At 37.9% G+C, this 12,081-nt stretch overlaps 1 protein-coding gene across 4 annotated transcripts in view; it reads right to left on the bottom strand.

Moving 5' to 3' along the window:
- Nucleotides 1-871: 871 nt before the first annotated feature.
- The window catches only part of NDC1 (NDC1 transmembrane nucleoporin), a 47,157-nt gene continuing 35,947 nt past the window's right edge, over nucleotides 872-12,081 (bottom strand). For 2 of the 4 annotated variants that reach the window (XM_060140021.1, XM_060140025.1), the window contains 2 exons: nucleotides 6,643-6,803; nucleotides 872-3,388 (listed from right to left, as the gene is read on the bottom strand). In XM_060140021.1, coding sequence (XP_059996004.1) covers nucleotides 3,325-3,388; nucleotides 6,643-6,803 — 225 coding nt within the window. In that variant the 3' untranslated portion in view covers nucleotides 872-3,324. Of the gene's footprint in view, nucleotides 3,389-6,642; nucleotides 6,804-12,081 lie in introns of those variants that run through there. The other 2 variants (XM_060140024.1, XM_060140022.1) reach the window with 2 other exon arrangements.

Here is a 12,081-nt window from a genome sequence, read left to right as displayed (position 1 = left end):
GAATCTGTACTGAAGTGGAGCCCAGACTCTGAACCTTAATAAGCACTCCCTGTGAGTCTGATGCTTCTGATTCCAAGTTTCAAATGCCACTGTATCAGATTATACACTCCTGGAGGACAAGGACTCTCTTGTTCACAGGTCAATTTGTTTCTAATAGCTGGGCCATAATAGACATTCAGTGAGTATTTTTGGATGATTAGCTAGCTCCACATCAACGTGCCTATCACTACAGCAACTGCCAAGTCTGCTTAGGACCATGACTGAGAACTCTAGGGGGTGCGTGCTGTCTATCCCCCTTTCTTACCCTCAAAGCGATAACGATTTTGCTTATTTTAAAATGGTGGTCAGCAGCTTGTTAAGAGTAGCTGGATTATTAACTGATGAATTAAAGTCATCTTTGTTTTAAGCTATTTGGTTCTAAGGAAACATAACTATGGATTGGGATAGCACACAAGAAAGTTGAGGGACTTAATACATAGTACCTCAACTACCTTGAGTTGAAGTTCAGACTAATTTAAGTAAAGCTGACAGACAAAACTTCTGGTCTGGTGGAATATGATCCGTTTAGAAACATTATTCTGGCAAGAAAAGAAACCTCTATTAAGAAATGGCTTTCAGCACCTGCATCCTTTGTTTAGTTTCGGAAAAAAAAGGCAGCCAAGACAACGAAGAAAGAGGCTTTTAGAATTCACGCTCCTTAGAGGTACCATGAAACACAGATCACCTACCAGATTAGTCCAGGGGCAAAAGCTCATTTCTCAAGAAGTGTTTCAGGTTTTATAAGCAACAACTCTGAGACTGCATTAAAACGGCTAAGGAAACACACACACACACCCCAGAAATTAAATAACTGACCTCACAGATATACATATTTCATTTTATAGTCCCATTTTTAAAAACTGTCAATTTATTTTTCTACCCAATTGAGTATCAGTGATATACAAAAGGATATAAACAGATCACCATATTTATAGGAAGACACACAGAACAATTACCAAGGAATAAACCCAGCAAAGTAACAAATTGTTGCTTATCCACGTCCGCTCAACTATACAAGTTTTTTAAAATTCTAGCACAGTGTCCCAGTTCTCTAGGAAAGAAGTTACGTGGATTTATACCTTCCATAAGGGTCAAGAAAACATTACAAGAGCTGATACAATCACGTTTTGTACTGACAGTCAGAGAAAGGCTTTTAAAGAACACCCTCTAATTTTCAGGCCAATGTATAGTATCAGTGGGTTCACAGGCAGGATGTGACTTCATCAAAGGAAATGGTTCTCTCCTCTTGCTGGCCTTCCTAAGATCCTCCTCCCTGTACACAGGCGAAGGAGCTCTCTTTCATAACAGGTGATCGAGCCATACCCTACTCCAACAGATGGTGTGTAGATTAACAACACAATGAGGAAAAGGAACTGACTTCCTTATCTACTAAATACAATCCAGATTTGGGGAAGCAGTTTCCAAATTTCCACCAGCCAGACATATAGTGAACTATACTGTGTACACAGCACGTCCTCTTGAGAAAAAATAGGGATGAACACATCAGAAATTTTCACATTGCTCATCAAATATACATTTGCCCAAAGTATATGGGAAATGATAAAAACCTAAACAAAGCCAGACATTTTATCTAAGTAAGTCAGAGTTTAAATTCTTCTTTATGGAAGCATAAGGTTAAGAGTTCTTTTCTCCCAAAATGCCTCAGCCAGGGAAAGCAGAGAATGGAATATAAGAAGTTCAATGGCTTTAAAACATGGAACTCAACAGTTCTCAGTCAACCTAGTCACAATTTTTTGGTCATCTGTAAGTAACTTCCACATTCAAAATTCAACTTTTACATTCAAAAAAGAGATCAACTCCACTTCAGATGCAAAAAAAAAAAAAAAAAGGCAACTGCCTAAATACTCCAAACACTTGACAACTGGGAAACTGTCTCATAAAGATACTTTAAAGGCCAGCAGGATTCATTTATAATTTGGCATGTGCTGGTTGAAGGGGCAACAAATAAATCAAGATATAATACATCAAGTAATCAGACAAATGGTAGACATATATACCACATTAAAGATTCATATACAATTCTGTGCTGACTTTAAAGAAAAAAATGGGGAACACTCGAGGGAAAAAATGGGAAAAGAATTACAAGGGAGCATTTCAGTCCAAAGTTAGTCCAGTGAATATCTACCAGTAGGATTTCCAATCTTTCACCTCCAAAGGTGATCTAATAAATTATAAAATTACCTACTCACTTTGGGGACATACAACATACTCCTAAGAACAGTAATCCCTCTGACATTTTGGTTTCACTTGCTGATTGATGACTAAGTTGTTTCTGGCTGCAAAGATTTTCCTAATATATTTTAATTAGCCAGTTAACAAAGCAAAGGTTGCTCCCTCTGTGAGGCCAATTAAGCTTTACAAAATAATTTGATCTAATGAAGATGAGGGAAGGAAAAAAAAGGGAAAGTTTCCTGGTGTTTCGTGCAAAACTTTTTCTCTCACTTGAAAAACTCGGCAATCACTTAATGTTTTGTTCCAGAAAATGAAAGCAAAACTAGTTGAGAAAATACCCATATGCTTATTGTTTACTAGCATGATATAAAATAAATTCATAGATGTTGGTCAATTGTCTTTCGAAAACCAAATGTGAATGTTTAATCTTGTAACTTAAGAACTGAATTTTTCCACATTCCTTTATATAGAGTTAGCATCTGTAAATTGAGACTTTTTTTGGACAATCATGCAAATTTAATTTGTCTCTGAAAACAAAAACACAACCTAACAGATTAACAAAATATGTCCTTCAGACAATATTTTCTGTGAAATTTTCTCCACTGTTACCCTTTTTATCCTTTAGCAAACAGAAACTACTCCAAAAAAGTTTATGTATTTTGAATTTACAGAGAGCTAAACTCTCAGGACGATTAGGAAGGAAGACTAGATCAAGTCAACCTATTTTATCAGTACCTTCTGAGCTGACTCTACTCCTCTCAAAAGTAAACTCTAAAAATTTTCTAGTTACTATTATTAAGCTATATAAGCTACAAACATTTCTACTGCCATAGATGCTTCTGTAAAATTGAATAAAGATTTTATTATGCCACACACAAAAAAAGTAATCGGTACAGAAAAGGCAGTTTTCGGTTATTCTGTTGAGAATTTCTCTCCATGATTTCTCCCATTAAAGTATAGTTTTCAAAGCAACCACCACGACAAAGGAAGCATCTAATTAGTCCATTTTCTTCTGATCCAAGAATGCTGAACATTTACTGTCCCATCTGTAGTTGTATCAGCAGTGTAATGAACACAGTTTATATTACTTAACTATTCTTTGAACTCCAAGAACTGTTGAAGTCTTTTCTGATGTTCTGCAGATGCTTGCACAGCACTAAATGAAACATAAATTCAAAGCATAAGCTTTATTTTACATTAAGCATATTAAGTGAACCACAGAGCACAGAGTCAATATTTTTCAAAACAATTAAAAACAAATAGAAATCTTCACATATTTAGTACTTCTGAAAAAGCTGGATGAAAACACTCCTTAATCTAATGAGGAGGAGGGCTTGCACTCAGTAACAGCATGCTTCTACCTTCTAAAAGACCAAAGCAAATTAAGACTGACAAGTGAAGGCATCAATTTTAACCTGCTCTGCTGTGGAACCTGCTGTGCAGTTCCAGGCCTTGCAGTAGATTTTCTGGATTTTATTATTTTATTTAAACCAGATTCCAACATTATCTTTGAGTTGTGGAGTATTTGAATTGCCTTTAATATAAAATCCTTTAAACTAAAATGTTTGGTTAAAACACAATAGACTCCACTAATCGTTTTCAAAGGTAATAGCTTGGTGGTTTAGATTTACTTTTCCCTTTGAACGTAAGTTATGTCTTAGAGGGGGAAACTGAGTTCTCTCCCCACCCTTGCCGCCACAAAAATACATTACCTGGACAAAAGCGGGGCAAATATATATATTGAAACTAGTATAAAACTTCCTTTTAAACTTTTGGGCAGAAATTGAATATACTGAAAAATTCTGGTTTTCTAGTTGTTGATAGTAATATACCATGACTGAATGATAAAATTCCAGGTAACTGAAGGTCGCCACTTTTAAAAGCGTCAAGTCTTATTATAATAATTTTGCTACAAATCATGCTAAAGCACCTTATACATTTACATCTCTCTGACTAACTGCACCATCTCAAGTGTATTTTACTGTTCGGACTCCCTCTAGGTGCCAGTAGGGTTGTCATCTCTCACTAAATGGCTCCAAACGTTTTCAAACACCAAGTCTACAGCTTTTCTCATGACTCCCCTCTGCTAGCAGGCACTGTACTGCCTCTTACTGTTGTTAGTATTCTTGACTCTAACAGCAGTCTTCCTCTCATATTTTAACATGTTATAGGCTGGAAAACTAGCAAATCGAATTTGCCTAAATTAAGAGTAAATAGGTATTAAATGAATTTCTCCAATGCGTAACTGATCTGCGTTAATTTTCACACCTCAGACGTTTACTTCATTTATACCTGGTTCTCAGAGGTGAAGTTTTGGGGAATGAATAAACCAGGTATGATACAGTAATAATAGTTATTGTCACAACAATATATAATGTAGTGTGGGCTTTACATATGTAGGATCCCATTTTATCTCTCTTAACAGCAAATGAAACAAACTGGAATGGATAACATACCCTTTTCATGGGAGGGTAAACAGTATCAGAATGGTTTCCAGAGGTTTGTAGATAGAATTCTAGGGTCAGAAAGATTTGAGTCTAAATGCTGGTTCTGCAACTTACTACCTGCATAATCTCAGGCCGGGTACTTAAATCAATAGGTAACTTGCCCACAACTACAGATAGTCAATAATGTAACCAGGCATATATCCAAATGTTTTAATTCCAAATCTAACTTCTACTATACCATTCTGTCCTGTATTTGTACAAAATAGTCTCTACTGACCTCATCAATTTTGGTACATGTATAAAAATATGGCTCTTCTCAAAGGAAAGAAACTAAGGCAGAGTTTCATTCTCATAATTTTTTGAACAGTCATCTCCCTTTCTTATCTAAGTTTACATCTTAAAGAGAGTCTAGTATTGTATAGGGTAAGAAGGTGCAATTTTAAGAGCAAGAAAGACCTGATTTCAGGTTCATGTTCTAACACTGACTAGACTACGCTATTAGGCAAGTTCTTAATCCCTCCAAGTCTGTTTCCATATCTATACAATACGATAATCTCTACACCCCAAAGGCTCTTTGAGAAGAGTAAGTGAAAATGCGAGTGTATTGTCTAGAACAGCACTGTGCAACAGAACTTTCTGCAATGAAGGAAATGTTTTATACCTAAGCTGTCCAATACGGTAGCTACTAGCTATGTGCAGTTATTGAGGACCTGAAATGTGGCCAATGTAAGTGACAAACTGGATTTTCAATTTTATTTAACTTTAATTAATTTAAATTTAAATAGCAAGGGGGCTTCCCTGGTGGCGCAGTGGTTGAGAGTCCGCCTGCCGATGCAGGGGACACGGGTTCGTGCCCCGGTCCGGGAAGATCCCACATGCCGTGGAGTGGCTAGGCCTGTGAGCCATGGCCGCTGAGCCTGTGCGTCCGGAGCATGTGCTCCGCAACGGGAGAGGCCACAACAGTGAGAGGCCCGCGTACCACACACACACAAAAAATTTAAATAGCAATACATGGCTATCACATTGGAGAGTGCAGATCTAGAAGCACTCAATAAATAGATTTTTTTTTGGTTTGTTTTTAAACAAATGAATAAACTTCTTAAGGAGAGCGGATCTACAACTCTTCTGTATTCCCACACAGAACCAAAGTGTTCCAAAAAAACTTGCTGCTGCTGCTACCTTATGTATGTGTTGACATGTATGTCATATGCTTTATGTATGTGCCTCATGGAAGTAAAAGGAAATACACTACTGCTTCTAAAAGCAAGTGGTTTGAGGAAGTTCTAAACTACTTATTGATTGCATACAGAAAAATACAGAGCAATCTCTTATATCTTTTAAAGTTTATTTATAATTATGACAGAAATAATTTAGTTAATAAACTAGTATCCCTTACACTGCCTAGGTAGATTATTTCATGAAAAGAAAGGAGTAAACATCAATGAAACTAAATATACACAGGTCTGGCATTTGTGGTTTTCTTTCTGGTTCCGTTTCTGAAGGTGGTATGATCTATCATTGCTTTTCCAGCACGATTCACAAAGCACCAAGGACTCATTTATGGAATACTCTCCTCACCCCAAGTCTTAGTTTGCTGACCAAGATGTAATAACAGAATTATTTTTAATATGCTTTTCTGGAGAAGAAAATATCATTTTGCCTTTTTTCTCCCTTAAGGGTATTTTAGTAATTAAAAAAAAAAACAATATATAATTACATTTGCTGCTTTTATAACTTTCTATCCTCTTTTTTACCCATTTGAAAGAAGGCCCCAAAGCTTATATGATAGGCCAAATTTTAAAATGTAAATATTAAATCTAAATCCAAGCTGTTAGTTCCCAGTAGGAATCATGAAGGTCCCAAAAGAATACTTTCAACTTATGAGCCTTTATAATTCTCATACCTGTTTCTCAGGTGAACTCCTGAGAGTGAATTATCGTGGAACAAAAACAGGTAAACTTACTTCAGATGTTCACCAAATGTAGTAGTTATTCTATAGATGGCAGTTTTTAGTGATGCTCTAAAGGCAAATCTTAATGTTTTATAAGAAGTGTCCACTAGGCTTCCTGAAATCCGAGGTGGTTTACTGGAAGCATGAGGAAGCTTGAAGTACTTATCAACTGCCTACATCAAGAAAGAAAGAAAACACGTTAGTTCAGACTATCAAGAAAGCCAATTTAGTCCAAAGGATTAAAGAGATTTCATTTCAGATAGATAGATACACACACACACACACACACACAGACATAATATTTATTTTGGATCACAGTCAAAACAATTTGAAAAACAGGGAGTAGAGGTTCAGCCACTTCAGCAGTTACCAGGGAAAAGTCCACATCTGTCCTCTAAAAAGCAGTTATACTTCAACAGCCTTGAAAATGCAAAACTGGGAAGTGAAACACAGATATCCTACTCTGCTTATAATGTATGACAGACGGGTAAGAGCATCTTTATTATAAATCTCAGCCCAACAAAAGACCAAACTTTATACTTTACAAGGGTAAGGTTATTTACTATACTAATTTATCTTCCTTTTCAATTCTAGCTGATAAAGTACCTATGAGCAAGAATAGGTGGGAAGAGAACTCACAAGTGAAACTGATTTTATTTATATTTGATAGTATGAGATTTAAGTATAACTTTTAAAAGCCAAAGGTAAATATTATAATTTTTAAATGCTATAAACTATATTAAGAGAAGGGAGAAGACTGAGAAGTATAAGCATGTCAATCTACTACAGGAAAGATAATGTCTAAAGTGACAAGAAGTAATAATATAAGTCTATTATTTATAGTTACAGATGTAAGCACCAAAAAAGTACTTAAAACTATAGTTAAAAGGATTTCTGCCATCATGTTTTTAATTTCAAGAGCTCTTACGAGGGGAAAGCAGGGGTGGGGGTGGTGGTGGGATGAATTGGGAGATTGGGACAGACATATATACACTATTAGGTATTAAATAGATAACTAATAAGAAACTGCTGTGTAAAAAATAAATAAAAAATTTAAAAAGAGCTCTTTATGTCATTTGAGTGATCCTTTTTACTTCAGCATACTATTTTTGTTTCAAGGCTGCAATACCGCTTTTATTTCTGAGGATTTTGGTGATTTTTGTTATGTTTTTGGTTTTTTGTTTGTTTTTTAGTTTCTTCCAAGCTACTTTTCTTCTCTTTCCTTCTTCTGGTCTGTATCTTCTGTATTGGATACTTTCTTCAAAATCTAGTGATCCTTGGCTCATGACTGAGAGTGGGACCTCCTAAAGAGCTGACCGAAAGCTCTGAGTACTGGAGATTATTGACCACAGCTTTGAGTACACAACTGGAGATTACTGACAGCTTCACAATAGGCGATCTGCGTGGACTTTTTTGGGGATAAGTGCTCAACTCAGTAACTTTAGATGTTTCTTCTTGGTTTGATCAGAGTTCCCAAAGAAAAGTCTTCCAGTACCCTGTCTGGGGGGCTTGGTCCCCAGTGCTCAGGGAAGCCAAGTGGTGAACAGAGCTATGGAGCACACCTCTACGCTTTTTAGTAGAGTACCCACAACTGTGAACTCTCCCAGTCCAGAGACCCAGTGCTCTACTCTCTCTGAGGATGAACCTTGACTTCTGCTGGAATGAGGGAGAAGCACCACCTAGGAAAATCTAGGGATCTAGCTGGTTTTCAAACAGCTCTCACCCAAACCTCCCTGTTCTGGTACCTGTCCCTTCACCCTTGGTTCCAGAGGGTCTTGGTGCCTGCCCCACTACCAACTTCAGATTTGCCTCTAGAATCTGCTAAGTTAGTTATCTCAACCATCTGCTGTCCAGCTTTGAAGACTTTGTTGCTGTTGTCTCCTCTCCTATTTATGGATTTACGTTTGTTTTTTTTTTAAAATAAATTTAGTTATTTATTTTTGGCTGCACTGGGTCTTTGTTGCTGTGCGCAGGCTCTCTCCAGTTGTAGCGAGCGGGAGCAACTCTGTTGCAGCGTGAGGGCTTCTCATTGAGGTGGCTTCTCTTGTTGCGGAGCATGGGCTCTAGGCGTGTGAGCTTCAGTACTTGTGGCATGTGGGCTCAGTAGTTATGGCTTGTGGGTTCTAGAGCACAGGCTCAGTAGCTGTGGTGCATGGGCTGAGTTGCTCCATGGCATGTGGGATCTTCCCAGATCAGGGCTTGAACTCGTGTTCCCTGCACTGGCAGGCAGATTCTTAACCACTGGGCCACCAGGGAAGCCCCTGGATTTATGTCTTTTTAAAAGTCCTTTTACTGTAGTTTAGCAGAGTTTAGGGGTAAGGAACAAGACCTGATGTGTGTGTTCAGTCTGCCATGATAACTGCAAGTCTAAACATTTATTCTCTCAACAGTAACTTACAAGAGGGATTCCCAAGACTGGGACAAACTTGAGATAATTTTAGGCAGTATGGGAGATGGTATTCAATGACATATTTAAGCAACATTAAATAACACTGAATCATAATGGAAAAGTTACTTCCTTTTCAATTTTCTCGTAAACCTTCTAATTAACATTCAGTATACCAGCAAAATCATCATCATTTACACCTGGATCCAGTGGACCCTTTTTTTAAAAATCTATTTTTATTTATTTATTTTTGGCTGCGTTAAGCCTTTGTTGCTGCACGCGGGCTTTCTCTAGTTGCAGCGAGTGGGGGCTACTTTTTGTTGCAGTGCACAGGGCTCCTCATTACTGTGGCTTCTCTTGTTGTGGAGCGTGGGCTCTAGGCGCAGGGCTTCAGTAGTTGTAGCCAGTGGGCTCAGTAGTTGTGGCTCGCGGGCTCTAGGGCACAGGCTCAGTAGTTGTAGCGCACGGGCTTAGTTGCTCTGCGGCATGTGGGATCTTCCCAGCACTCGAACCCGTGTCCCCTGCGTTGGCAAGCAGATTCTTAACCACTGCGCCACCAGGGAAGCCCTCCCATCACTTTTTTTTTTTGCAGTACGCGGGCCTCTCACTGTTGTGGCCTCTCCCGTTGCAGAGCACAGGCTCAGTGGCCATGGCTCACGGGCCCAGCTCCTCCGCGTCATGTTGAATCTTCCCGGACCGGGGCATGAATCCGTATCCCCTGCATCGGCAGGTGGACTCTCAACCACTGTGCCACCAGGGGAGCCCCCTCCCATCACTTTTGAATACACCTTTGTATACCTTCAGCATGTAACCACTTAAGAACCATGTAAATTTCTAGAGTGCTGTCTCTCCACATTCATCTTCTGATTTATCTAAATAATTATTTAACATATTGGCAATTTTCTTCCTTTTACCATCATCGGTGGTAAATTTTAAAAATCTGAACTAGCAACTGCATTCAATGAAAGCTTAAAAAAAAAAACTGTAAAGATGTGTGTTCAGACTATATACCTTTTCTTCAAAGATGATACAATACTATATGATTTCATCATTCTTCTGTTTTCTTATTGGTCTTTTTTACCACAATTGGAATAACTGATGAGTAATGATGAAATAATTCCTGGGATGATCAAATAGCAAGTTGTTTCAAGATACTGGAAATGTAAAATCACTAGGATTTCATAATACCTCTTGGATTTTAAAAGGGTCCAAAGGATAATTGTAAAAGAGTGAATTCTGTTTGACTGTTTTCTCTTTGTTCTTTGAAAGACCTCTAAGAAAGAATAAAAGTCATAGAATATCAATCCTTACAAATAACTGGAATAGCTCACAAATAAATACAAAAATTAAATTGGGTCCAGCAGATCCTAATGGTATAAAAGTTACATTGGGGAAGAAAGTCTTAGTTTGGACGTAATGTGTCCTTAACACATCTCTAATTCTCTCTAATCTCCTTTTGTAGCAAAGGACAAGAAGGCTTCAGGTTCAGGGATTTGAGCAAACAGTATGTAGCCAGAGCTTAAAATTATTGTCTTTTCTCACTCTAATTGTCTTCTCCTAAATACTGAAATCCAAGAAGCACTGGGACTTCCCTGGTGGTCCAGTGGTTAAGAATCCTCCTTCCATGTGGAACATATGTACAATGGAATACTACTCAGCCATAAAAAGGAACGAAACTAGGTCATTTTTAGAGACGTGGATGGACATAGAGACTGTCATACAGAGTGAAGTAAGTCAGAAAGAGAAAAACAAATATCGTATATTAATGCATATATGTGGAATCTAGAAAATGGTGCAGGTGAACCGGTTTGCAAGGCAGAAATAGAGACAGAGATGTAGAGAACAAACGTATGGACACCAAGGGGGGAAAGCAGGGGTTGGGGGGTGGTGTTGGTGGGATGAATTGGGAGATTGGGACTGACATATATACACTAATATGTATAAAATAGATAACTAATAAGAACCTGCTGTATAATAAAAATAAAATAAAATTCAAAACAAAAAAGAAATCCGCCTTCCAATACAGGGGACACGGATTCGATCCCTGGTTGGGGAACTAAGATCCTACGTGCCGCGGGGCAACTAAGCCTGTGTGCCACAACTACTGAGCCCGCGCTCCACAACTAGAGAGAAGCCTGCGCACCACAAAGAAGAGCCCGCATGCTGCAATGAAGACCCGATGCAGCCACAAGTAAGTAAGTAAGTAAGTAAGTAAGTAAATAAATAAATAAATAAATAAATAAATAAATAAAAGGAGGTTAAGAAATGCATGCTCCTGCCAAGCCCTCACAGAGGTAATTTGATATGGCGGGAAGCAAAGGACTTCAGGTCTAAAAGCCTGGTTTTCAAATTTACTCGACCATTTATTGGCATGATCTTGATTAAGTCATACCGACAGATATAGTCTTTTTGAGAGAGCCTCAGTCATGCAAAGTAAGTCTTATTCTAACTTTATGGGATTGTTACAAAACTTAAAGAAAGAGCATTTCTTTTGGAGTACTACACAGATATTAGGTAAAGTAGCATAGAATTCTAGAGAAACAAAGAATGGACTGTGACTTGTAGAAGAGTATTGGTCAAGGGTCTCTGGGCCTTCAAACCCATAGTTCTGGCCCTCAAGAACATTCTTTTCCTTTTCCCCATTCTTCCTTCTAACTTCTGTTATCAATTCCTCAGGGAGGCCTTTAATGACTTCACACTTCCTTTCAATCTCCTATTCACAAGAGTAGCTTAGACTCGCCTGTTTTATGTTCTCTGATCATCCTGCATTTTTGCATACTGTGGCACTTATTACAATTGTAGTTACTTATTTGTATGATTTTCTATTTTATAGTCTGTAAGCTCCTGGAGGGCAGGTACCATGTATGCCTTTTCTCATTCTATATCATAACACATGGTAAACCATTTGATAATTAACATTTATTGGATGAATGGATATGTGAATAGCATAAAGGTCAACTCCAATATTCCAAGTATATCAAAATTTGACCTTCAGATGATAAGGCAAAAAATATAATAGACAGACCTGATATCCCACCATCAAGGTGACAATGACTTTTCAAAGA

Source organism: Lagenorhynchus albirostris, chromosome 2 (genome assembly GCF_949774975.1).
Source record: "Lagenorhynchus albirostris chromosome 2, mLagAlb1.1, whole genome shotgun sequence".
Taxonomy (NCBI): domain Eukaryota; kingdom Metazoa; phylum Chordata; class Mammalia; order Artiodactyla; family Delphinidae; genus Lagenorhynchus; species Lagenorhynchus albirostris.
The sequence above is the reverse complement of the archived record's forward strand: the minus strand, read 5'-3'. Positions and strand labels throughout refer to the sequence as shown.